A 24,963-nucleotide genomic window follows, 5' to 3' on the forward strand; every position below is an offset into this window, starting at 1 on the left:
GCCGCCGGCTTGGTCGTTTTGGCCGCCGGCTTGGTCGTCTTGGCCGCCGGCTTGGTCGTCTTGGCTGCCGGCTTGGTCATGGGGCGAGCCACGGGTGTCTTCTTGGGCTGCGGCTTGGGGCTCGGCACAGGCTTGGCCGCCATGCGCGCTTCTTTCGCCTTGCGGCGCTGCTCGGTGGCGTAGAGAGCAGGGTATGTCTCACGGAAGAGCTCTTCCTCGCGCGCGCGGCGCTTGGCCTCCTTGTCTTGGACGTGCTGGCTGTTGTGGAGCATGGTGTTTGCGATAATGACGCGATGCAAGACGCCATTTCACTCGCTGTAAAAACGATATTGCAGGTTTTTCCCTTGTGAAGCGACAGGGCATGCTAGCTTTTACCTCGCAGCCTTTACAGGCCCGATACGATTCATGCCCTGCTTTTGTGATACCGGCATCGAGGTTCGGCGGGACGCAGAGTCGGTGCCGAGTGATAGAGCTTGAGCCTGACTACGAAATCGTACCTGTGAATGTATGTGGAAGCAACTGCGTGCAGTCAGCTGACCTACCCCTCGCCGCTTTTCAACGAGCTCCTCATTCGAAAGATACGCTGCGACAATAGGCTGCCACGTCATGCAAATGCGGGTTGGTTTTCCCAGCACATTCGCACTTATGATCCATTGTCGCCTTCGGTGCTTGAGACCCACGTATACTGGACCCATCCTGCGACGGGGTTGAATTGCTCCCATACAATTTACCCCTCGAGGCAGAGTAGACTTTATATGACGTCGCCAAAAACGACTGAACGACAGACAGTGCATTGGTCTCTCCAATATCTGCCTCCCCATAGCCAAGTCGCTGCTAATACTAGATCACGCAAGAAGCGGTACTTCGCTTTGCTATCGTACGCACGGCCAAATAAAGACTCTACATCAACGACAGGGTGGATGCGGTGGGCTCTGTCCAGCACCCATCTTTCAATCCACGGCTGCTCGTCCACTGTTTCATACCGTATTTCAAGCCGAATTTAAAACAGTGTTTATATCAATGGGTCCCCCTACCATTGCGACTTGATCTTTGTATGAGAACGTTGTTTGACCCTACCTCATGTCCGCTCAAGTGCGCTTTCCCACATCACCACTGATCATGATGATGCTTCGTCTCCGCGTTGCGCCGTCGGCGCTGCGCCTGCCCAAGGCCGCGCTCCACGCGCCCGCCCGCTTCTTTAGCGCTGCGCCCGAAGAGAAGAAGTTCGAGCTCGTGTACGAAGCGCCGCTCATCAAGCCCGTGACGACCATGAAGGCCGTGTCCGTCACGTCCTGCGTGCTCACGAGCGTGGGCATGCCCCTTGGCTGCTACTACGGCAACGTCACGGCGTCGCTTGTTGGCCAGGTACCTTGGTCCTAGCTCCATATGCAGCACAATCTCACATCGTCCCTGCGCGTCTAGTGGGCCATGTGCGGCACCGTCATGGTACGTTCGTTAGCCGCGCCTTGAACCCACAACGACGTGTCATTCTAGTTCTTTGGCATTGGCACGACGTCGCTCTTCCACTACCTCTTCAAGCCGTACGTGCTGCGCATGTGGGTCGACCGCAGCTCCGAGACGGTCGCGGTCGAGACGCTCAACCTCCTCGCGCGCAAGAAGCGGACCGAGTTCGTCCTTGCCGACGTCGCTTCGCCCGACGTGTCGAACCACCCAATGGTCAACTTCAAGGCCAAGGACCAGCACTACTTCATCCACCCCGAAGTCTTTCAGGACCGCGCGCTCGCTGAACGCCTCTTGGGCAAGAAGATCGAAGACGCGCCAGAGGACCCGCCCCAAGCGGCCTAGATAGGAGATGACGACGTCCCATTTTGGTGTATACAGAGAAGGCTGCGCCTTTACACGCGAATGCAGAATATTGTGTTGGCTTCATCAGTATACATACAGGGGCTGGCTTGGCGGAAGCATGCGCCGACGCACGATGTGGCTTCTGGCTCCCGCGGCGATGGCCGTGCCACTGTTTCGCCTCGACAACGCCGAGCTTGCGGCGCTCGTCCAGCTCTACGACAAGTGCGCGACGCAGCCCTCGTCGGCGATCGTCCAGACGTGGTGCACGGGCGATGGCCGCTGCGGCGCCAACGTCACGACGCACCCGTGCACCGGGCGGCTGCTTGAGGAAAGCAACGCGACGACGCTGGCCGCGCTCCCACATCGTTCGCCGTGGTTTGGCATCACGTGCGACCCGCGCACGGACCCCGTCTCGGTGCTCGAGGTCGCGCTGCCGTACCAAGCGCTGGTCTGCACGACGTTGGATCTGGACTTTTCGGCGTTCGCGCGTCTAAAGCTCGTGAACTTGGAAGGCAACGCGATCTCGGGGCCGGTTCCGACATGGGTCCCATTGCTGCCGGACCTCGAAGTCCTCAACTTGAACTTTAACAACCTTTCGGGGAATGTGCCCGGCGCCATTGCCGATGCGCCCAAGCTCCAGGAGCTCAGCCTCGCCGGCAACGCTCTCCGTGGCCCCCTCCCGCGTGGGCTCGAGGTCCCGCCGCTCGAGTTGCTCGATGTCGGCAACAACAATTTGCATGGACCGCTGCCCACGGCGTTGCTACACAGCGCGACGCTCCGGTACTTGGATGTGAGCGGCAACGCCTTGGATGGGCCTATTCCTACGGCGCAACTGCCGCGCTTGGAGCACTTCGACGTCGCGTTCAACCAGCTCAGCGGACCGCTGCCACTTAGTCTTAGCACCTGGGGCCGCCACGACAACAGCTCGATCTCGATGCTGACATACTTTGACGCGAGCAACAACAGTCTTTCAACGCGCCTGCCTTCCGATTTGGGCGACTTGGACCTTCTCGAGCACTTTTCCGTGACCAACAACTCGCACGTTTACGGTCGCCTCCCGCGTCTACCGCCACTGCTCACGACGGACGCTGTCGCACGCGGCGCCAACCTCAGCTGCCCGCTGCCCGACCTGCCGGGCCACGACTGGGGCGCCACAAGGTGTGTCTGCGGCGACGGCAGCACTGTCATGGCCGATGGCACCTGCGCGCTCTGTCCGTCGGGCACGTATTCCTCGAATGCGCTTCTTGACAAAGCGTGTGCTGTCTGTGACGTCGGAACGTTTTCGCTGCAGGGCGCTGACACTTGCGCTCCATGTGCCGCAGGGACGTTTGCCAACACAAGTGGTGCTTCCGCGTGCACAATGTGCGCACTCGGTTCTGTGTCTGCCACCGGCGCCTCGGAGTGCCACGTCTGCGCACCTGGCACGACATCGACTCTGACCGCCGACGGCTGCGTCCCGTGTCCGCCAGGCACCTTTTCCTCGGACGGCGGGATGTGTGAGCCGTGCCCGGCTGGCGCCGTGGCGGCCGCCTCCGGTGCGACGCAGTGCACTCTGTGCCCATCGTCGACCTTTGCACCGGCCGGATCCGCGTCGTGTTTACCATGTGCCACCGGTTTTGTGGCCGATGGCAGTGGCAACGCAGAGTGCTTTGCCCAACCTCCGAGCGGCTGGGGCTGGAAGAACCGCACGACGACCGCACCGTGCACCGCCGGGACCTTCAACAACGGCTCGTTTGTGGCGTGTCAAGCCTGCGCTTTCGGCACCGCCGTAGCCGTCGACCAAGCAACCGCTTGCGAGCGCTGCGTCGTTGGTACGTACGCACCTCGTCGCGGCAGCACTGCGTGCATCCCGGCCCCAGTGGGCACGTGTGTGCCGTCCACTGGCGCCCGCCGCCCGGATCCCTGTGCCCCGGGCACCTTTGCCGACCGCAGTGGCCAAGCAGCCTGCACGATCTGCCCCGGTAACACGACATCGACATTGCCTGGCGCGGTCCGATGCAGTGCGCCGTCGGCGGGCCACATCCTTGAAAACACGTCGTGGCCGCAGCTGCTGCTTACGGTCCCAGTGCATGCGTCCTTTCTCGACGGCGCCAACACACACATGCTCGAGTCGATTGTCGCACGTGCGTGGACGTACTTGGAGCTTCAGTGCACGCCCGTGGTCCTCTCGGTGTTCGAAAACGAATTCGCGCCACGCGGTACGCAGTACGCTGGCAACCACAGCGTCAGTGTGCGCATACTCCTAACGTCGTGCTTGCCGCGATTGACACCAGACGTGGTGTTGGACAAGATCGCGATGCCTATCGGGTCGGGGCAACTGGCGTGGATCCTGCGACTCTTGTGGCAACCACACGGCTGGCCCGACGTCCTGCCGTCCATCGACCTATTGCGCTTTTTCGACTCGATGCAGCCCGCGCCGTGCCCGGTTGGCACGTTCTGGGCTCATGGCGACTGCCACCGGTGCCCGGCCGGGTCGTTTGCGGCGACACCAGGTGCGCTGGGCTGCACCCTCTGCAGTGTCAACACGGTCGCGGCTACTCCTGGGTCGTCGGTCTGCGCTGCGTGCTTGAAACACACGCACGCTGCCATACCGGGTTCTCTACAGTGCGACGACTGCCCACTTTTTGCACTGACGTTGGACCCGCAGTGCCGCGCGTCGCTCGACGCACTCATCTTTTACGCGTGCGTATGTCTCTGGCTCCTCGTCGCGGCGTACCGTAGCTGTCGCCGGCACTTGGATGGCGTGTCGCCCGAGCCCGAGATGCTCCTCGTCGCCTATCGCACCAAGAACAAGCAGACCGTCAACACGGTCCAGTACCCGCTACCACGCGTCATCTCCCGTCGGAGCTTGCAGAACCGTCGTATGCCAACGCCAAGCATTCAGTAATCAACTATGCACTTATGGTTTCTGGATGGTCTCGACGTAGTCGTAGTCGTCGAGCACATCGGTGCTCCGGACGCGCTTGTCGGACGCAGGTGCTTGGAACGACTAGAAACACGTCGACTGTTGGCCATGTATGTTGAAAGATAAGTACCTCGTCTTGAGACTCGGCCACGGACGCGTCAATGTCGTCTTCGACGTCGCTACGCATGTCTGACATGACCAAAAGAACGCTCACGACACTTGCATCTACCTCGCAATGTCTTCTTCGGCGTCAAAATCTTCCTCAAAGTCGCTGCCGTACTGGTCGTCGTCGCTCTTGACGTCGAGTTCGTGCTGGAGTGAGGCTTTCAGCTGCTTTAGCGTCCCTGTTTCGTCCTCAGCTTCCATCGCCTTGAGCGTCGCATCCAGTGACGACAGACGCGCTTCCTACAAAGCTTTTCGTCACGTCATGTTTCCTGCTCTCAAAGCAATGACTTCGTCCGCCGCGTTTTCGTCGTCGTCGTCGTCATTCTCATCTCTCGCTTTGTCGCTGGGCATGACATGTGCCGCTACAGACAGCAGCGTCTTGTCGTTGCCATCGTCCAAGCCGTTTCTGTCGCCAAGGCGTTGGGATGATGCGGCCGGTGGTAGCGACGACATGCGGGATTGTGGCGTGGCCTGCGAGATAAACGTGTACTCATCATCAGACGCCTCGAGCGTCGCTGGCGACGGTGTCGGTTGCTCGGTTGCCTGCACCACGAAGTTACGCTCTACGACACGCTTGAGCTGGCGGCCATACGCACCTTTGGCGCCTCGCGGGACGCGCTGCTGTCTTCAAACGATTCGCTCACATCGCCCATGGATGCCTCCATCTCACTCTCGACTTGCTCGTCGTCGTCGCCTTCGTCTGTGGGCGTGGCCACTGTCGCCACTAGCGTGGCGGGTCGCACGAGTGGCTCGGCCGAGTGCACGGGAAGCGACTGCTTTTGCACCGCAGAAAAAATCGACGGTGCCGGTTCGTCGTCTTCGCTCTCGTCGACTTCGGCACTCCTCGTCTTTGGTAGATCCTGGGAGGCCTAGGCGAAATGACGAGGCAGACGTAGCCGATGGTACCTACCTTGGCACTGGGTGGCGCCCGTGGGGCGAGCGCTGTCAGGAGCAGAGCGATCTTCTCCGAGGCGTCGGGCAGTCCAATCTCTTTGGCGAGCGTCTGTCTGTCCATCAAGAGCGGGCTCTACTCGACCGAGTGCCAAGTCAGTCACGTAGGCAGGGGCGCGTACCTCAACTTCGGTCGACAAGACCGAGAGCGTCTCGTGGAGGTCCAGCTGCCGGAGAAAGTCGGCGATGACGCACAGCGCGAGATGCGTATCGGCTGATCTGAGTAGGTGCGCTTTGCCCAACGACGGCGGCGACGGCGACGTCTCGTGCAGCGCCTTGATGACCGCCGCTCGGAGTTGCGCCTGCCATGTTGGTCAAAATCGATCGACGAGAATCGACTAGCGTACCTTGATGTGGCTAAGGACGCCTTGCGCTTCGAGCGTCTTGGTGACCATGAGCTTCATCTCGTGCTCGGCCGGCGAGAGCGTCGTCGTCATGGGTGTTATCAATATGAAACGGCTTTTGATTGGCATCATTTTGGCCAATCCCGATGCGCCACGTGAATAGTGTGAGTCTATCCACACAAGCCATGTACCGACTACCACACTCTCTTTCAACCTCGTCGCGCAGAGAAGTCCAGCCGCTCTCAGCAACGATTGCCATTTCTTTCTGCTGCACTCCAACGATGCTAGCCAGCGCGTGCCTCGACCGCATTCCACGATGATCAACAGTATTTGTTATAACATATAATTTAGTGTATATGAATTTTTACGACACTATATATGGATTGCACTGTGCACACGGTGATTCGAGAGAGAAATAGAAACACTATATATACGTATAGAAATAGTATGCATCCAATGACACGCGAGGCAAGATCGCAGCAAGCGAAAGGCCAAGCCATGTCGACGGACGCGGACGAGGAGCGCTACGAAGGAGAGGACACCAAGATGGGCCTGAACATGGCGGTGGCCACCGGCCGGAACAACGTGGTCGTCAAGGTCGGCATGGTCGGCGACGCGCAGGTCGGCAAGACCTCGCTCATGGTCAAGTACGTCGAAGGCAAGTTTGACGAGGACTACATCCACACGCTGGGCGTCAATTTCATGGAGAAGACGATTACGCTCCGCAACACAGAGATCACGTTCAGCATCTGGGACCTCGGCGGCCACCGCGAGTTCATTAGCATGCTGCCACTCGTCTGCAACGACGCGGTCGCGGTCCTCTTTATGTTTGACCTCTCGCGCAAGGCGACGCTCACCAGCGTCAAAGAGTGGTACCGCCAAGTACGCGCCATCAACAAGGTATCGCCTTACCACTAAGATGGTAGCGATGATCCTGGTGATAGAATGCATTCCCGTTCCTTGTCGGGACCAAGTACGACCACATGACGAGCTTCTCGCCCGAAGAGCAAGATGACATCACGAAACAAGTACGTACTGCACCTCGAACCCATGAGATCGAATTGAACGATACAATGCCTAGGCGCGCAAGTTTGCCAAAGCCATGAAGGCACCGTTGATCTTTACGTCGGCGTCGCACTCGGTGAACGTCCAGAAGGTCTTCAAGATTGTGCTCAGCAAGGTCTTCGACCTCAAGTGCACGATTCCGCTCATCCAAAACGTCGGCGACCCCATCTTGGAGTACTAGCACCTCCTGTAATGCAAGCGACAGGACGATGAGGAAAAGTGAGCGACAGCAATAATGTCATGTCTGCAAAAGGACGACGAGAGCGTTGTAGGTTGATAGATTGATACATGGAAAATGAAAAAGTACATGACTTAGCCGCGACGCTGGCTGAGACGCCACGAGTCCTTGGGGTTGAAGCGGTCGTGGAGCGGCTCGATCTTCTGCGCCTTCTTCTGCTTGGTCATCTTGGTCGGGTCGCCCTTCTTGAAAAAGCCGGCGCGAGCTCGACGAGCCACTTGGGGTCGATCGCCATGACGTTGCGCATGTACTCCTTCGTCGTGAGCACGAGTTCTTGGTAGATGACCCACTCCGGGTTCTTATTGAAGAGCGACGACGACGGGTGGATGTACACGGGCTGGCCTTCCACCATGGTGCGGTACCCTTCCTGCGGATCCTTCTTGGCCGAGTTGGCAAAGTAGCCCGACACGATCGCGCGCCGAATCTTGTTGTAGTTCTTTCCCGCCGAGACCACGTCCATCTTGAAGCGGTCCATGGTCGAGAGCAGCTGCTTCCGGACATCCAACGCGCGGCGGATCGCGCGGGCTTGGATAAAGTTCTCAAAACACCACGGATTTGAAAACTTCGAGTGCTTCCACGCCTCGTACACCGCGAGGAGCGTGAGCTGGTCGCCTTCGGGCTGGTTGAACTTGGCCTTCTTCGAGTCGGCTTGCGCTTGCTTTTCCTTCGGGCGAAAAAAGACATTCTCGACCGCGAGCATCGAGATGATCGTGAGCACTTCGTCCGAGCAGCCGAGCACGACGCTCGTCAAGAGCACCTTGGCGTCCTTGGGCTCGACGGGAAACTCCGACATCTTCTTTCCGAGGCGCGTTAAGAGCCCTTCGTCGTCGAGCGCGCCGAGCGCGTAGAGGTTCTCCATGGCGGCAATGAGCGCGGGGACGGGCGGCGGGTCGAGGAAGGCAAAGCCCATGAGGTCGTTGATGCCCATGGCCTTGAGCTGCAGCACGATCGTGCCGAGGTTCGTGCGCTGAATCTCGGGAATCGCGGTCGGAAGCATCTCGTTCTTGTACGCCGCTTCCGTGTAGAGACGATAGCACTTGCCGGGGCCCGTGCGCCCGGCTCGACCGGCCCGCTGCCGCGCCGACGCTTGCGAGCACGGCACGACGATGAGCGAGTCCATACCAATCTTAGCGTTGAACGCCTTCTCCTTTTGGAAACCCGGGTCCACGACGTAGTAGACGCCATCGATCGTCAGCGACGCCTCGGCAATGTTGGTCGCGACCACACACTTGCGCGAGCCTTTGGGCGCAGGCTCAAAGATGCGCGTCTGCATCTCGGACGGCAGCGCACCGTAGACCGGGAGGATGATGAGCTCGGGCGCGAGGGCGCCGAGCGACTTGATGCGCTGGTAGAGCACCTCGCACGCCGTGTCAATCTCTTCTTGGCCCGTCAGGAAGACGAGAATGTCGCCTTCCGGTTCGCTGAGGTGGATCTGCATGACCGTGATGAGCGCCGCGTCGAGGTAGTCGGCTTCCGGCTCCTTCGTGTACAGAATTTCGACGGGGAACGTTCGGCCGGGAATCGTAAAGATCGGGCAGTCGTAGAAGTAGTGCGAAAACTTCTCCGCATCCAAGGTCGCACTCGTCACGATGATCTTGAGCTCCGGACGCTTCTTGACGAGTGCTTTGAGCAAACCAAAGAGCACGTCCGTGTTGATCGTGCGCTCGTGGGCCTCGTCGAGGATCAGCGCCGAGTAGCGCGAGAGCGTCGCGTCGGCGAGGTACTCGCGCATGAGCATACCTTCCGTCATGTACTTGATGACTGTCTCGGGCGACGTCACGTCTTCAAACGCACGGCGTAGCCGACCTCTTGGCCGAGCGCGCAGCCAAACTCTTCTGCGACGCGCTTGGCGACGCTGGACGCCGCGACACGGCGCGGCTGCGTGCAGCCAATCATACCGCGCGACGTGAGACCCATCTCGGCCATGTACTGCGTCATCTGCGTCGTCTTGCCGCTGCCGGTCTCGCCAATGACGACCAGAATCTGGTTGTCGCGGATCGCTTGCATGAGCTGGCCCTTAAGCTTGAAGACGGGGAGACTCTCGCGCTGCTCGATCATGCTCTTGGCCGAGACGTGGCCGTAGCTGAGGTTCTTGCCTTGCGCCTTGCTCTTCCACTCGGGCAACTCAAAGGACGAACCCATGTTGATACCGCGGAGCTCGGTCGCAAAGTGGCGCTCGCCGGCTTCGGGCATCGGATCTTCCCACGGGCGGTTAAGGTCCTTTGGGATCGAGTCGAGGAGCTCGTTCTGCTGCGTTTGGCGGAGCTCGCGGCGCTCCTTGGCGAGCGACGACTGCTGCATCGCCGCACGAGAGAGCGATCCGTCCGGGTTCTTGACGATGCGGACCGGCGACATCTCGAGCGCCGCTTTCGTCTGCCCTCGCAAGAACGTCGGCTCGTCTTCGTTGAGCTCGACCTCAAACTCCTCTTCGGTCTCCTCCATGTTGAGCAAGCCGTGGTCGTCGTCGAAGGTCGGGTACTCGGACACGGAGAGCACGCCGGCGTTGATGAGCTGCCGCGCCTCAAAGCGCTCGGGCGACGACATGCGCTGGACGGCGCGCGCGCGGCTCGTGTTCTCGTACTCGTCGCGGTCAATTTCTTGCATGCCGGGCGCCGTCGGGTTGACCCACGACTTGGAGTCGGTCCGGTTGTCGACGCCCGAGGTGGCCCGCATGGGCATGAGGTCGCGACCTGTCTTTTGGTCGACGTCGCGCATTGAGAGCATGAGCTTGCCCGAGACCGAGATGGCCTTGACCTTGACGCGGTCACCGCGCCGGACGACTTCCTTCGGGTGCGTAATGCGCGCGTCGCTAATGTTGCGCACGTGGACAAGACCTTCCTTCGTCCCGCGCACGCCTTCCAGCTCGACAAAGATGCCAAAGTCCATGAGCTTGGAGACCCGGCCGTTGTAAATCTCGTGCAGCTCGACTGGGCGCTCGCGCTCGCGCGACCGACGGCGGTCCCGACGGTCTCGGCTACGACTGCGGCTGCGCTTGCGGTACCGATCGCGCGACCGAGACCGGCTCTTGTCGCGGCGAGACGAGGCCGGCGGCGCGCGGTCGGCGTCGCCAAGGCCGGCAATGTCTTGTACGTCGAGCGCCTCGTCGTTGATGGGCTTCGAGTTGGGCCGCGCGAGGCCGGGAAACGGCGCGTCGCTCGTCGGCAAGATTGGCTTCTTGGCCGGCTTCTTGGTCATCGTGCGGACGAGCTGGTAGAGGTGCAAGGCAAAGGTCATGGGGAACTCGGCGCCGTTGGCCGAGAGCTCGGCGTAGAAGGCCTTGCCATCCTTGGAGCTGCGGGCGAGGTCGATGATGAACTCTGCCAGCGTACGCTCACTCATGCCCAGGTGACTCTCGAGCTCCGAACATACCTTGGAGATCAAGCTCAGCTCCTGCAGCTTCTCCATGATGATCGCCACCACAAACAAGCTCCGAATGGGCTATCCGGACAACCTGCTCGCTTCCGGATACACCAGTAATCGACTAAACGCACGCAACCTATTCGCTTGTCCGTGGCAGCCGCGCTACCCACTGTCGACGCCCATTCCAAGAGGCTCCACTGCGCCTGGACGCACGGTGCAGGTATGTAATAGACTTCAGCTTGCGCGTTCCAACTACGCACTTGATCGATGTGTCGTGTGGTACGAATTCACTCCTGCGTGGTACGATTTAGGGTCCGAATTCGTGGGTTGGCACGCTGTGATTGGCAGAGTAGACAACGGCCAGGCGTTGGGGTCCCTCAACGTAACATTGTGGCCGCTGGAACGGGTATCTTATGCTATCTGCCGCTGCTACATGGCCCAATAAAGGCCGATCTAGCGTGGTTCCCACTTGGAACCCTTTTTTCTCCACATACGAGTCCCTCGCCGTGGTGATCACGTCACGCGGCTTATCGCTCGTTAACGTACCGAGTGCTGGTTTGACAGCGTCGCCAGCACACCCACCATCGTGCCACGTCGGCTGTCATGGCCTGGAGGTCTGCGCGCCGCTTTCGTCCGATATGCGTGCGCATCGCTGGAGATGGAAGACAAGAGGTTTGAAAGACACGTTGTAATCGTGTAGAGTCAGCGCACAGCAAGCCAAAGCGACAGCAGCCCTGGACAGACACTCGTGCCCACTCGCACCACGTCGACCGGGCGTGGAATGCATCTGGCGAGCAAGCACAGGCGATAAAGCAATGGCGTCCACTGGTGGCATGGCGCCCATGGAAAAACCACGCTTGTCCGACGTTGCTGCGGACGAGGATGCCGCTGTCGCACGTGTCAATACATGTACCGGTACTGTAGCATCACGACAAGGAGCCATCCAGGTAAGCACACCATGCAGAACCACTTGGACGTGAATCTCGCTGCCACGGACGACGACACCAAGAGATCGATCGGACCGCGAGTTGACCTGCGCTTCAACACGTCGCACGAGATCTTGAAGCCATCGCTGGAATCGTGAGACGTGTCATTTTTTGCTACCAGTCCACACCGCCGCCGCCGAAGATCGCACAGAATTCGGTCGAATTCGGTCTGGTGCTCCGATTGGTGGAAATACCGCCAAGCTCAAGGAATAAAGTTGGCTACAAACATCAAGTCAAACTCGTCGGGGGTGGTTGGACCTTTCTCCCCTGGATAGCTCCACCCAACTCGTAGCGTGCCCATGGCCTCGGCACCATGGTGCCATCCGTTTCTACGGTCTATCATTGCCCATTCTATCTGCAACCTTGGAGTGCCTTCGTATGCGCATGGTCTATCGACGGTCGTAGAGATCGGCACCATCCCGCCAGAATTCGTGTCAGTGCCAGAGTTGGGTGTCTTCGAACTCGGCGTCTCATTGGCCATAAATCGGAGCAGTGGTGTCCAGCAGGGTTCCTTTGCCTTCCTCATCTCATCATGTTGCGCCGATTCAGCACCAAGGTCATCCTGCCCAAGGTCAAGGCCCCGCGCGTCCGCCGGGAAGTCCCCGCGCCCATCATCCTCGTAGGCCATGCGCCCGCCTGTGCATGGAGCTCATGCTGGTGTAGACACAAGGGGCGGCGGACCGCATCAAGGAGCTGCTCGAGAACAAGCCCGACGCGATCGGCCTGCGCATTGGCGTCCGGACCCGTACGCCGCCGCGTCATAGCGATCCACGGCTCACTTTGGCTCTAGGTGGCTGTAGCGGCCTCTCGTACACGATGAACTATGCGACCGAGAAGATCAAGTTTGAGGAAGAAGTCAACGACAAGGGTATGGACGTCCTGGATGACGACCATGGACGCTCATGCGTCGTAGGCGTCCGGGTATTCGTCGAGCCCAAGGCACTCTTCCACATCGTGGGCACGACCATGGACTACAAGGTAATAGCATGGCGATCGTCGACCAGCGCCTCATCGCATGTAGATCACGCCCGTCTCGGCCGAGTTTACATTTGAGAATCCCAACGCCAAGGGCACGTGCGGGTGTGGCGAGAGCTTCAACGCGTAGTCGATGGTCTCGTTCTCTCTTCGTCGCCGCCAATATAGAATCGTCATGTGTACACATCGTCTTTTGTTCCTCGCCAAGTGCTATCTACAAGCGCGCCGTCGGCTTGATCGAGACGCGCGCGACAATGACTGTGATGTCGTCGGGCTTGAGGTTGTGGTCGAGCGACGCTTGCACGATGCTTGTCGCCGCGTCCTTGAGGTCCGGCACCGAGAGGACGCCGAGGAGCGACTGGATGCGACCATGCCAGTACCGACGCCAAGACGCGACCGGCTACACGACTCGTGCTGTGAGACAGAAGAAGAGACACAGAGTTTAGAGCGTACGGGGAAGAAGGCAGGGACTTCTTGGAGGTCCCGCGCAAAGTTGTCCCAGACGCCGTCCGTTGCCAGGACAATGAGGTCGCCGTCCTCGAGTTCGATCTCGCCCGTGTTGGCCTAAGAACGACGAGACTCCGAGACCAATTCCATCCACGGGACTCCTCTACCTCGCTTGGCATGTTCTCCATCGCCCCCATGACGCGGAAGCGCGGAGGAATCTTGGCTAGCTGGTACGGCGCCAGACCAATCGACTGGAACGCACTGCGAAACCAGACCGCGCCGTTGCGGACGATGCAAAAGCCAGAGTCGCCCAGGTTCGAGTACTCGAGAATCGGCGCGCCCGTCTTCGGGTCTTCCTTGATGTTGAGGATGCACGCGGTCGTCGAGCCAGCCTCGACGTGGTCGTCGTCAAGGACCATCGCATACGCCGTCTCGAGGATCTCGGACGTCGAGCGCGAGCCGTCGGCCAGCGCCAGCGCGTTGCGCATGAGCGCGCGCGAGATGCGGCTCGGGTCGACGTTGTTCTCGTTCCAGCCACCGACGCCGTCGGCGACGCCCACATAGGCCTGCGAGATAAAGAACGAGTCTTCGCCGCAGTTGTCGGCGCGCGGAATCGCGTCCATCTGGAGGCAGCGCTTGCCCTTGCAGGCGGCGTGGGCCTCAAAGAGGAACGCGGAGAACTCGCGCTTGGACGACGACGCCGACGGCTTGGACGCGCGGCTGCTAAAGGCTCGGGCCGGCGCCTTCAGCCGGGTCTGGAGCATCGAGCGCGACTGGCGAGCGAACATGACCTCAGCACGCAATGGCGACCAAGGCAAAAAGACCGCGTTATGTTGACTCACCAGCTGTTAGAGCAATGTTATAACACTGTCCAAGCCAACAAACTCGCTACCTCGCTTTTTCGACTGTAAAAATCTTTACACGGACGATTTTATCTGACATGCCCCGTTTTACAGACAATACGTCGCTACTGCCAGGCATTTTCAGGGTGATCTAAAGTATCGCCAACTTTTCGACCCCGTTTCAAGAGCACCAAGCACAGCAGCAATACTACGCGGGATCCATTCGCGTCTACGAGCCTCTGTATACAAGGCAGCCTCTCAATGAGCAAGCTGGTCGACGGCAGAAGCTTCGTTGATGTCTTGGCGATCAGCAGCGTCGTTATGGCGCAGGCATGGACCAATCACAAGCCGCGAATCCAACGCATACAAACACCAAGCTTACGAAAGTGCACTTTCGAACAAGAAGACGATGCTGCGAGGGCTTCAACGCGGCTCGCTGCGACTCGGTGGGCCCAGCGCACGGATCGCCGTGCGCGCCATAAGCTCCGTCGATCCATTGCCGCCCAAGCACCTGCCGCTCGTGTACGAAGCGCCGCTCGCCGCTCGGGTGACAGCGATCACGCGGGCCATGGCGGCGACGAACGCCATCACGTGCGTGGGCATCCCAATCGCGTACACGCTCGGCCACTTTCCGCTCGCGACGCCAAGCCAGGTACACACGCGCCACGATTTTTTGCGCGTAGATTGCTCATCCTGCATAGCTGGCCATCTACGGCGCGCTCACGGTACAGGACACGTCGCGGAAGCAGTGCTCATGGCGCGCCTAGGGCATCGGCGCCGTCTCGACGGGGCTCATGCACATGCTCTTTTCGCCATACGTGACGCGCATGTGGATGGACACCGCAGCCAAGAAGATTGCGATTGAAAACGTGACGCTGCTTGGGACGACGACGCGCACGGAGCTGCGCGCCAGCGACATCTCGCGCAATGCGACGACGTGGCACCCGATGGTCAACTACACGAGCTTGCAGTGCCCGCTCTTCCTGCACACCAGTGGCAGCGCGCTCCTCGAATCGCTGCTGTCGCCCAAGTTGAAGGACGCGATGTACGACGCCCGACGGCGCCGGGACAAGGCCTCGGACACCTCACCCATGCTTTTTGGCAAGCGACTGGTGAGCACTCGTGACGTGAGCGGCTCGCTAGATACAGCATTGTAGACGCTGCGGTTCGACCCAACGGGTCGCATGACACACGAAGACTTTAGCCGCCACGACGTGCTCAAGATGGTGCAAAAGGCAGCCGTGCCAGCATCAACCTGGGTACGCCAGCCCGCGTCGTCTCGTGCGGAAGGAGGATGTGGCAATGCGACGTAGAGTGACACACCAGAGTACCGTGCGCATGTGAAAGCGCGTCCGAGCAGTCGGAGCAACAAGGGTGTTGTCGACATCCCCGTACCAATTCTTTGTTGTAGTGGCGTGTGATTAGCCCATACATTTGGCGTAGAACATTCACATGCGCGACATTCGCAAGCTCGACAATGCGTTTGCGATTGCGAGCAAACCGTCGATCACGGTGCGGCGCGGCGCGATCCTCGTCAACGCCGGTAGGCTTGTCCACCGAGTCGAAATGAACGCCACTTTTTAGATCCGATCCGCGCCATCATTATGCAAAACAACTGCGTCATCTTCCTCCAAGAAGGTGCCGAGAGCGTGATTCCACTGCTCGAATCCAACTTTAAAGAGTTTGACTCGCAGGACCACCCGTTTGAGTTTACGTGCGTGCAATCTCGTTTCTATCTATACTAAGGAAATGACGTAAAATTTTGTTGTCGTAGGGCGCTGGAATCGTTGCTTTTGACCATTTGCACGTACGGATGACTGTCCCCAAAGAGGGTTGGAGTCCAATGGTTGATTGTAGCATCCTCGAGAAGGACTGTGCGCGGGTCTTGCCGCAAGCCCAAGCAGCCATCGACAAGATGAGCCAAGACGCGACGCTAGCCGGCGAGCTTGAGACGCTGCGCTCGATGAAAAACACGCTGGACGAACTCAATTCGCGCGTAAATCAATTCAGAAAGCATCGACGAAAGACGCACATTCAGTTCTCTGGTCTAGGTCACGGGCACCCGCAAGGCATTTGTGGACATTCTGGAAAACGAAGAAGACTTGCGCATGATGCACCTAACCAAGGTAAGCATCCCGTTTTTCGAGACAAGATGCATGTTGCCTCATCCAACTAGCTGCACGATGACCCGTCGCTCGTCTACGACCTCTTTAGCTTTGATTCGGAAGAGCTCGAGTCGCTCCTGGAAGTCTACTTGGAGGTTTATCTAGTTTTTCACGTGGCGAAATCTGGACGATGTATTGAAATAGGATATCTACGACACGCAAACGCGCGTGGCTCTCATGCTGGAAAACATGCTCAACACGAAAAACATCGCGATGCTCAAGCTCGACGCCAAGCGCAACTACCTCATGACGCTCAACCTGACGCTGACGCTCTGGACGACGCTCATCACCGTGCCGACGTTTGTTGTTGGCGCGTTTGGCATGAACCTCAACTCGTACCTCCAGGAGGTCGACTACCTCTTCTACATTGTGTCGGGCCTCGCGATCGGCTTCCCCATTGGCGCCTACCGCTACATTTTGCGCTACTTTCGCCAGCGCGGTATCTCGCTCACGTGGAAAAACTACACGATATCATGCGCTATCAAACGTTGTCTTGTTTCCTTGGTTCAAGATGATTGGACGACAGGTCGCATCGGCACTGAGATATTCGCTTGAACCGTCGCCAGGTGCGGCGTTGAGACATTTGTTGACATTTGTACCCTACCCCTGACCTACCCCTAGGATGATCCTGCGTGTTTGCCCAGCCCATGGTCAGGGAATGGAGGACCAGCGGTATTCGCTTGTAAAGAAAGTACTGGAATGTGTAGTAAAGAGCACGAGCACCAATGAGACGGCCAACAACGTTGTCTGGCTATTGAAACAGGTTCTTTCTACCAAAATACCATCGCAGTCGCTAGCGGCATCGACCGTGCTGAGGGCTGGGAGATCCGCCAGATGAGTCTCTTTCGAGGCTTCGCGATCACATGCGCCACCGCCAACAACGAAGGGCGCCTCGACAGACTCTGCCGAGACGGCGCCCCGCATCTCGGGGGCTCCGTCGTTGTCGGAGTAGTGAGCTTCGTGGGCTTGATCCCATGGCACGAGAGGCAGCGGCGACTCGGATGCGAGAGACGACTCGATTCTCGTAGAACGGTGCAAGCTCTGCGCGTACAAGGCGTGGTAGCACCCAAACCATTCGAGATAAATCACAAAGCACTCTCCATTATTATGCTCCACGTGCAAAAACACAAAGCTTATAGCTCAAGCCGTGAGAGCGTCGAGGCGCGCGTCGGCGCGGGTGCGCTTGTGCTTGCGGTGGAGACGGTAGTAGGTCCAGTCGCGGCAAAACGTACACTGGTACGTGCCCGCCAAGAGCACTGTGTTGGTGGCCGACGTGAGCGCATTGGGCTGGAAAAGCGCACACTCGTCGCAACACGGCTCAGGCCCACGCTTGCGCATGTTGAACGGGTTCTCGTCCGTGAAGCTGACCATGACAATGGGCTTGCTGGCCACCGCCAAGGGGTGAGGGACGTGATCGTCTTCATCGGAGAGGTCGGATTCGAGCGTGGCCACACCCATCGACGGCTTGGTGCCAACGCTGCCAGAGGCCCGCGTTCGAAAGTCGACGAGCTTGGGCATTGGCGGTGGCGTTTCCCCTGCCGCCAGCGCCTTCTTTCGCGCCCGACTAGGAGAAAGCAGTATGAATATCCAATCGGTTCGAACACAAGCAGTAGTGTGTACTGAGCTTGGTCACGCGCGTTTTTGTATGCCCGATTCGCCGCGTGCCACGACTTGGAGCTGGCCTGGGTGGCTTTCTTGTGTCCTTGGCGGTATTCCTTCGACTGTTCTCGCTCGCGCTCACGGTTCTTCTCGTATAGAGCCTTCCTATTGGCTGCAATGGCCTCCGTGTTCGCAGCGCGGTACGCCTTCTTCTTGGCCGCAATCTTCTCCTTGTTCGCAGCGTAGTACGCCTTGTTCCGCATCCGCGCCTTCTCCGCGTCGACCTTTTTGCGGGGACGCTGCGCCTGCGCCTCGAAGTCTGCCGTCGTCATGGTGTGTTTGAGACTGACGGCAACGAGCGACACGACAAAGGTAAACGCCCGTTGGCGTCAAGAGTTTATCCGGACGAACATGAGCTGGCAGCCTGTGCTCGGCGTATTATCCGGATGCCACGAGCCAGCCTGGCGATCTTGGCAACGGGCGATTCCGTAGCTTGGTCCGCAGCACAAACTGGGTCATCCAAAAAACGCAAGACGGGCATAAATAGTATGGCATCGCAGTTCGAGTCGTCGTATGTGCTTACACCAACCTTGCTACAACCGCATGATGCCGTCGCTCTTGACGGGCTGCAACGTCGACTTGGTGTCCATCGACGGACGGCGGAGGACGGCGAGAGTCTCGAGGCTATCGAGTGGCTTGAGCGCCGACTCCATCGCGGCTTGCTGCTCGTCGTGCATCTTCTCGGCGCGCCAGCGCTGGTAGAGGAGTACGACTTGGCGCACCATGAGCGCGGCAAGCACGAGGAGCTGGAGCGCGACGATGATGTTGCTCACGACGTCGTGGAAGCCTTGCGGCAGCCCTTCGATCGACGAGATCAAAAACATCGAGAGGATCAGCGTCACAATCTTGACGAGCGTGATGAGCGCCATCGAGTGCTGCAAGAAGCGCGTCTGGAACGGCTGGCACTGCTCGAGGTGCACGAGGAAGCAAATGTGAAAGACGAGAATGAGCACGATCTGGAGCGTCGCGTTCAGAAAGGCCGCACCGGTCGTCATGCCGCAGAGCAGCGCCAAGAGCATCTTGGGCGCAAAAAAAAACGGTTCTCATACGTATACTCGTCGTAGAGCGCGCCGTAGCGCATGTTGACGGCCTTCTTCGTGTGTTCGACCTTGGCCACGTCGAGGAGGTCGCGTTCGTGCTTCTGGATGATGTAGTAGCCAAACCAAAGGAGCCCGACAGCCAAAAAGAGGAGCGAGAGAATCGCAAGAAAGAAGGATACGTCAAAGACGCGGTCGCGAACGCCGAGGTAGAGCTGGTAGACGCCCGTGACACCGATCGCGTATTGCGACGCCATGCCGAGAATGACGAGCCCGCCAATTGCATAGTCAAACCACGTTTTGGTCATGTCCGGTTTCTTGAGCACGTAATGGACAAAGCCAACGGCGAGGCCGTAGAGCAGCAAGACGGCGGCGCCCGCGACACGAATACCGAGGAGCGTAATGAGGAAGAGACGGGTCTCGGGCACGCCGATCGTGACAGCATACTGACACACGCCTTGGCAGTCGCCGGGTGATGCCGTGGTGAGAACGCGCGTTGCGTGCTTGGAGGATGTCGTGGCGGTCTCTGGAAAGAGGAACCCGAGGTAGTTGAAGACCGCAAACTTCATCTGCGCGCCAAATTCCGTAAGCACGTTGCTCTTCTCGGAGAGCGGGATCTGGTTGAGCATGCTACCAAACTGCAGCATGTCGAACGTAAAGAGCATCATCGATGAGCTCGCGGCGACCGTGGTGGCGGCCGACGCCGACGACACGAGGCCGCCCGAGATTGAAACCACCGTCCCAATCGCAATCGTAGCCGCGGCGGTTGTCTTGGCGAGCGGTGCGACGGCTGCCTCGGCGTTGGTGGGCACCCAGTTCCAGAGCGGATTGACGACCGCGGGCGCCGGTGTCGGCGAGGCGGGTGCCGTTGTCGGCGACGACGACCACGGTGCCGGGCACCCGCACGACGCCAGCGTCGACGTCGTGTTGCCAGCCGCTGGGCACACGGACGCCACCGACACGTTTTGGATCGTCGACGCAATCGCCGACGGAAAGAAGGACGCAACGTCGATCGACGCGTAGATGGATGAGAAGGCCCCGGCGTCGGCGTGGTAGTTCCACACACCGGCGTCGCACGATGGAAGCGTGCAAAGCGAGACGCAGACGTCGCGGAGCGAGGGAGCTGACCCTTTATAGACGGCGCACGCCGCAGCGTCGACGGCCGCCGACACGTTGAGTGGCGCACCGGCGCACGTGAGGTTGCGCGCAGCCCACTGCCCGTAGAACGTTGCGTCGCATGCGATATCAAACGGACTCGGCGTTGCAAGCGGCGACAGCGTAATCACGTCGTTGCTACCGCTGCGACTGCCGCTCCACGAACCGTCGTTGGGGACCGGTGTCGGCACGACCGGCGTCGGCGGCGGCACGGACGTCGTCGTGTTGGTGCTGTTGCTGTCGGCGACTTGTCGAAGACGACGGTCGACCGTCGGTGCTGGCGTCTTGGTCTTGCCAGTTGGTTTGGGCGTGGTCGTCGGTGTTGTTGGCAGCGTCGTCGGCGCCACCGTCGCCGTCGTCGCGACCGGTGTTGCATCCGGCGTCGGTACCGTCGTCGGCGTCGGTGTCGTCGCATTGACGTTCGGCGGCAACGTGGTTTCGTTGGGCTGCAACGACGTCGGTGCCGGCGTCGAGGCGTCTGGAAAGAGCGTCGCGGGTGCCATCGTTGGCTCGTCGTTGCTGCTGCTGCTGCGAGGATCCTTGGTGGGACTGCTCGGTGTCGTCGTCGACGTCGGCGCCGGCGTCGCCGCCCGCGTGGTGTATACGACGCTGCACGTCGTGCCCGCCTCGGCGATCGCGATGGCGCTCACGAGCCACAGCACACGCCGCATGACGAGATGGAAAATGACACACAAGAGGCGCGCGCGAGAGACAGAGGCGTGCCCGATTACCTAATTTCAGGATCGGTTCCATAGCTTGATGTTTGTATGTGGTAGAGGAGGTCTGCCAATTACATGGGCGGGACCGGCTCTCCAATCGGGATTTGTCCTGATTGAAATATCGACGTCCAGGATCCCGCTTTTCGAACCGTCGCTGATTGGCTACGCGCCATGCGTGTCACGCTAAAGGTACACTTTTGCGACCGGCCGGCCGGCGTGACCAACGCGCTTCGAGGCGACAGCAATTGGACGACACGCCTGGTCTGGAACAAAGGGAAGTCGCGCGCTGAACTACAGTGTACGCAGTGACGTGGCCGGCACCAAGGACGCTGCATCAACCGACTGACACAGTCAAGATTGGATGGTCATATTGTCATTCATGTACAAATCGGTAACTAATATAAGAGGGCGTCGACTACGTGCGAGCAAACGGGCGCTTCCGAGAGTTCATGGTCTGCGGAAGGTACGCACAGGTGGCCACTTGCGGCGGCACTGGCAGCGGCACTGGCACCGGCTTTGCAACAAACGACGACGCACGCTGGACGATCCGCTGGACGCTCGCGGGCACGGGTGCTGGCTTCTTCTTCGTCGTCGTCCTGCGGACCGGCGCGCGGCCAGAGCTACGCGCCTCGGATACGAGCTTTGCCAAGCCGATCCAGTGGATCATCTCGGAGCGCTTGGCCGCCATCGCAATGCGCCACTGCAGCAGATGAACCGGCATGTCGAGCACAATCGTGCGGTAGCGCCTGCGGTACACCGCTTGCAAGAGCGCCGATCGCAGGCAACGCGGTACGGGCAGCAGCGTGTCGAGGCGACGCAGCGCGCGGCGCTCGGTGGCCGCGAGGAGCGACGGTAGCACCGTTGCGCGGAAACGGCGCTGCTGGACGCGCCGGCGAAGAAACGCAAGGACCTTGGGGAAGACACGGGGGTTGATCCGGCTGCGCACGTACTCGTCGGCAAACTTGCGCGCTTCGGTCGCCCAGCTGAAGCTGCCGCCGCAAAAGCACTGGACACTGTCGCAGCCGTCGCCCTTGGTAAGGTACACGGCGCAGTGCGGGCACTGTGCCATCGCCGCGTCAACCTGCAAGGCGCCGCACGGCTCGCCTTCGTGGTGGCCCGACGTCTTGCACGCAAAGCAAATGTCGTGTTTGCAGCACATGGTGGCCGTGAACGGCGAGTGTTGTCGCCAGCAGAGGTAGAGCCGCGCTTGCCGCTCGACGTCACCAAACATGCGGACGAGCACCGTGAGCGTTTGATCGAGAAGAAGACGCAGCGGAATCTGGCGTCGCACACAGCCAAAGAGGTCTTGCGCCGAGACTTCGTAGCGACTGTATGCGCTGCAGCGATCGAGGAGGACTGGTGCAAGCGCTTGCACCGACGCGGGCAGTTGCGTTGCGAGCAGCTCAGCGGCGTTGTGTAATGTGCCGTCGAGATGCGCCTCGACGGACTTGCTCTTCGTCACGTTGGGCAAGAGGCTCTTGGTGCAGTGGCATGCGGGGCAGCAGACGCTGACGGCTGTTACGACCGCGGCTTGCAGGTCGCCAATGCTGGTGGCCTTGGGTGCGAGCGCGCGAAGGCGGCGAAAGCTCACGGGGCGAATGCAGATCGGACACGCAACGCCACGCACGATACCGGTCATGTGCGAGGCCACTTGGATCTGCAAGAAGCGAAGAAAGCAGTCGCGACAAAAGATGGCCGGGCATGACGCGCCGCAGATGGCGGTGACGACGTCGCGGGTCTGCGCATAGCACGCGGCGCACGTGTGCTTGGGCTGACGCGTCGCTCTCGAAGCGCTTGGCGCGCATTGGACATCGATGGCGGCTGCGGTAGTCATGAGGATCTGGTCTTTTACAAATTGGCGTGTTTCCCCGATTTCCTCGAAAAGACCATCACTCTAGATATATCCGTGGACCAGATATCCAGTGTGAATGTTTGTCGTGCTGGATGATCGTCGTTGCCTTTTCCCTCGAACTCGATGCGTACCAACTTGGTTGAGGATTCAAATACCGTCAACATACATACTATATTCATAATGAATGAGACGACCTCAGCACGTCAATGCTCGCTGCATGACGGGCAGTGCAACCACATGCGTGGGCAACGAAATCGCCATGCCCTTGGCGGTGCGGTCGAGCAAGCTAACCTTCTTGGACGCGACGAGGCGGCACAATCGCCGACGCAAGATAACTCGAAGCATCACTTGACGGAAGAGCGTCATCGCTGGCGACGCTAGCCGCTCCGAGATGCGCTCCACCCGGCGCGCATCCACAGAAGCCGGCAGACGCGAGACGATTTCGGACGACCAGCGACGCCGAGCCAGATCGTGGCGCCACGTCATGACGTAGTCTGGGAGGCGCGCCATGTACCGCCGACGGCGCCAGCGCACAATGCCCACAGCAAGCGTCATCGTCCACGACGGTGACGCGCCGATCGTCGATGAAATCGCAGCCAGACGTTGCGCGAGGACAAAAGGGCCAATGGCAGGCACGACCGTCGTCCGGAAGCGCCGACGGTAGACGCAGTGCTTTGCGAACGTCGTCAATGCGCGCTTGAGCGACTTGGCGGCCAAGAGCGTCTGCACACGCAGGTGGAGCTGGGTCCACTGCACCTGCGCCGGCCAGTTGAAGTGCTCGCCGCAAAAGCACGTGATCGCATCGCAGCCGTCGCCCTTGACGAGGAAGACCATGCACGCGGGGCACTGCGCCATGTCGTCCGTATCGTACTCTTTCATGTCGCAGTCGTGCTCGCTGTCGTACCGGTACTCTGCTTGGCAGAGGAAGCACACGTCGCGCTCGCAGCAAGAAGTCATCGCCGAGCAAGCGTAGTGCATCATCCAATGAGTAAAGAGCAAGCCCGCACGCTCGCTGTCGCCGATTCTTCGGAGGATCGTGTCAACCGAAGCGTTGGCTGCGCGCACCCGAGCGTAGAGCTCCTGCACCGAGAGCTTGTGCTCGACGTACGCCATCACGTCGTCGGCCAGCACCAGGTTCGTTGGTGTCTCGGACGAGGCAAGGTGCGTCTCGTACAGGGTATCGTCGGTCTCGGGGAGGAGGCACGTATTCTCGTCGCAGCCGGGGCACCGGACGTAGCACGCCGTCTTGACGCGTTCGTTCAAGTCGTACAATAGCCCGCGCGTGGTGTCGTCGCTGCACCGACGGCGGAACGAGCACATGTTGACCGGCCGCACGCAGAGCGGGCAATGCAGCTTGGTCAGGACACCGGCGATCGCGCTCGCTAGCTTGGAGGCTACGTACGCGCGCAAGCAGGCGACGCAGAGGGCGCCGGAACACGTAGCCTCGTCACCGCAGACACCGCGGATCGTTGCGACATCGTCGAGGCAAATGGCACATGTCGTGGGCTCTTGCTCGGGCTCCATGAGGCAAATGCAGAAATGGTATTTGCAGCTTGACGTCGGAGATCGATGTGAGTGATGGTGTTCGAGGAACCCGGACCAGACGCTTGGATCACAACCACAAGATTTGAACGCAGTGGAGCTCGTGGTCTGGCTCGTCCCATGGACGAGTGCTGGCGCCTGCTGGGCTATCGCTGCGTGATGGTCCTACTTGAACTTCAATCGCTCAGGGTTTCATCGTCGATTGAGACATGGCTCATGACGTGGCATCGTGTCTGCAAGTTTCGCCCAAGCACGGTTTTCCGGGCGCTGGCCTCGACCTTGGACTATGCCGTCGTCATAAAGAGCGCAAGGGAGCATGCACCGTGTTATGCCAAAGAGAAGACCCCGTTATCGTCTCGGTCGCCTTCCTGCCTTCTTGTGTGGCTCGATCAGGGTGGCCTTTGAGCATCATTTTGGGACATACCTGTTTATCCCTGGGCTAAACCATCATGTTGGGATAAATCCATGCATGACTGTGAAATGGCCGCCGATCGGTGGCGTCACCCATTCCGCCCAATTTGGGTAAAAGTGGCAAATCAGATGCACCCTAGCACGGGTGCATTGACGCCGCTCTTGGGTCCACGATTGCTTGCTCGTGGATGGAACCCGCTAAAGCATTGCGCGGCGCTAGCGAGCAAGTATATCGATCGAAACGTACGTCCTTGGTAGCGCTGTCGCCACACATGATGCAGCCGTTCCATGCAGCCGCCCTGCTTTCCAGGCTCTCTGCGGCTGCACTCCTGTCCCTCA

General features: G+C 59.7%; 12 protein-coding genes across 12 annotated transcripts; 5 read left to right on the plus strand and 7 right to left on the minus strand.

Moving 5' to 3' along the window:
- Positions 1-1,119: 1,119 nt before the first annotated feature.
- On the plus strand, positions 1,120-1,844 carry SPRG_08574 (hypothetical protein; the record flags this gene model as incomplete). Its single annotated transcript, XM_012347814.1, has 3 exons — positions 1,120-1,365; positions 1,423-1,446; positions 1,495-1,844. 3 exons carry the CDS (start codon positions 1,120-1,122, stop codon positions 1,804-1,806), a joined length of 582 nt encoding a protein of 193 aa, XP_012203204.1. The 3' UTR covers positions 1,807-1,844.
- A 119-nt stretch (positions 1,845-1,963) lies between these two features.
- On the plus strand, positions 1,964-4,693 carry SPRG_08575 (hypothetical protein; the record flags this gene model as incomplete). The annotated part of the gene is made up of 1 exon (XM_012347815.1): positions 1,964-4,693. The coding sequence occupies one exon, from the start codon at positions 1,964-1,966 to the stop codon at positions 4,691-4,693; it is 2,730 nt and encodes a 909-aa protein (XP_012203205.1).
- Positions 4,686-6,267, minus strand: SPRG_08576 (hypothetical protein). Its single transcript, XM_012347816.1, has 8 exons — positions 6,175-6,267; positions 5,950-6,129; positions 5,787-5,903; positions 5,473-5,745; positions 5,165-5,419; positions 4,941-5,116; positions 4,842-4,890; positions 4,686-4,795 (listed from the first exon to the last, which is right to left on the minus strand). Exons 1-8 carry the CDS (start codon positions 6,262-6,264, stop codon positions 4,706-4,708), a joined length of 1,230 nt encoding a protein of 409 aa, XP_012203206.1. The 5' UTR covers positions 6,265-6,267; the 3' UTR covers positions 4,686-4,705.
- A 367-nt stretch (positions 6,268-6,634) lies between these two features.
- On the plus strand, positions 6,635-7,556 carry SPRG_08577 (septum-promoting GTP-binding protein 1). The gene is made up of 3 exons (XM_012347817.1): positions 6,635-7,071; positions 7,116-7,199; positions 7,253-7,556. Exons 1-3 carry the CDS (start codon positions 6,670-6,672, stop codon positions 7,415-7,417), a joined length of 651 nt encoding a protein of 216 aa, XP_012203207.1. The 5' UTR covers positions 6,635-6,669; the 3' UTR covers positions 7,418-7,556.
- Positions 7,549-10,905, minus strand: SPRG_08578 (hypothetical protein; the record flags this gene model as incomplete). The annotated part of the gene is made up of 3 exons (XM_012347818.1): positions 9,265-10,905; positions 7,686-9,235; positions 7,549-7,659 (listed from the first exon to the last, which is right to left on the minus strand). Exons 1-3 carry the CDS (start codon positions 10,877-10,879, stop codon positions 7,549-7,551), a joined length of 3,276 nt encoding a protein of 1,091 aa, XP_012203208.1. The 5' UTR covers positions 10,880-10,905.
- A 1,430-nt stretch (positions 10,906-12,335) lies between these two features.
- On the plus strand, positions 12,336-12,978 carry SPRG_08579 (hypothetical protein). Its single transcript, XM_012347819.1, has 5 exons — positions 12,336-12,439; positions 12,484-12,565; positions 12,611-12,688; positions 12,734-12,798; positions 12,842-12,978. The coding sequence occupies exons 1-5, from the start codon at positions 12,353-12,355 to the stop codon at positions 12,923-12,925; spliced, it is 396 nt and encodes a 131-aa protein (XP_012203209.1). The 5' UTR covers positions 12,336-12,352; the 3' UTR covers positions 12,926-12,978.
- SPRG_08580 (hypothetical protein) lies at positions 12,932-14,068 on the minus strand. The gene is made up of 3 exons (XM_012347820.1): positions 13,410-14,068; positions 13,249-13,359; positions 12,932-13,195 (listed from the first exon to the last, which is right to left on the minus strand). Exons 1-3 carry the CDS (start codon positions 14,028-14,030, stop codon positions 13,010-13,012), a joined length of 918 nt encoding a protein of 305 aa, XP_012203210.1. The 5' UTR covers positions 14,031-14,068; the 3' UTR covers positions 12,932-13,009.
- A 425-nt stretch (positions 14,069-14,493) lies between these two features.
- On the plus strand, positions 14,494-16,804 carry SPRG_08581 (hypothetical protein; the record flags this gene model as incomplete). The annotated part of the gene is made up of 13 exons (XM_012347821.1): positions 14,494-14,736; positions 14,786-14,809; positions 14,852-15,196; positions 15,242-15,343; positions 15,398-15,475; positions 15,528-15,627; positions 15,669-15,798; positions 15,859-15,891; positions 15,942-16,080; positions 16,136-16,210; positions 16,261-16,344; positions 16,394-16,688; positions 16,761-16,804. 13 exons carry the CDS (start codon positions 14,494-14,496, stop codon positions 16,802-16,804), a joined length of 1,692 nt encoding a protein of 563 aa, XP_012203211.1.
- A 585-nt stretch (positions 16,805-17,389) lies between these two features.
- Positions 17,390-18,180, minus strand: SPRG_08582 (hypothetical protein; the record flags this gene model as incomplete). Its single annotated transcript, XM_012347822.1, has 2 exons — positions 17,390-17,813; positions 17,870-18,180. 2 exons carry the CDS (start codon positions 18,178-18,180, stop codon positions 17,390-17,392), a joined length of 735 nt encoding a protein of 244 aa, XP_012203212.1.
- A 261-nt stretch (positions 18,181-18,441) lies between these two features.
- Positions 18,442-20,771, minus strand: SPRG_08583 (hypothetical protein; the record flags this gene model as incomplete). Its single annotated transcript, XM_012347823.1, has 2 exons — positions 18,442-18,927; positions 18,996-20,771. The coding sequence occupies 2 exons, from the start codon at positions 20,769-20,771 to the stop codon at positions 18,442-18,444; spliced, it is 2,262 nt and encodes a 753-aa protein (XP_012203213.1).
- A 463-nt stretch (positions 20,772-21,234) lies between these two features.
- On the minus strand, positions 21,235-22,671 carry SPRG_08584 (hypothetical protein; the record flags this gene model as incomplete). Its single annotated transcript, XM_012347824.1, has 1 exon — positions 21,235-22,671. Exon 1 carries the CDS (start codon positions 22,651-22,653, stop codon positions 21,235-21,237), a length of 1,419 nt encoding a protein of 472 aa, XP_012203214.1. The 5' UTR covers positions 22,654-22,671.
- Positions 22,672-22,810: 139 nt separating this feature from the next.
- Positions 22,811-24,198, minus strand: SPRG_08585 (hypothetical protein). The gene has a single exon (XM_012347825.1). It carries the CDS (start codon positions 24,193-24,195, stop codon positions 22,867-22,869), a length of 1,329 nt encoding a protein of 442 aa, XP_012203215.1. The 5' UTR covers positions 24,196-24,198; the 3' UTR covers positions 22,811-22,866.
- Positions 24,199-24,963: the final 765 nt, after the last annotated feature.

Source organism: Saprolegnia parasitica (assembly GCF_000151545.1).
Source record: "Saprolegnia parasitica CBS 223.65 unplaced genomic scaffold supercont2.38, whole genome shotgun sequence".
NCBI lineage: Eukaryota > Oomycota > Saprolegniomycetes > Saprolegniales > Saprolegniaceae > Saprolegnia > Saprolegnia parasitica.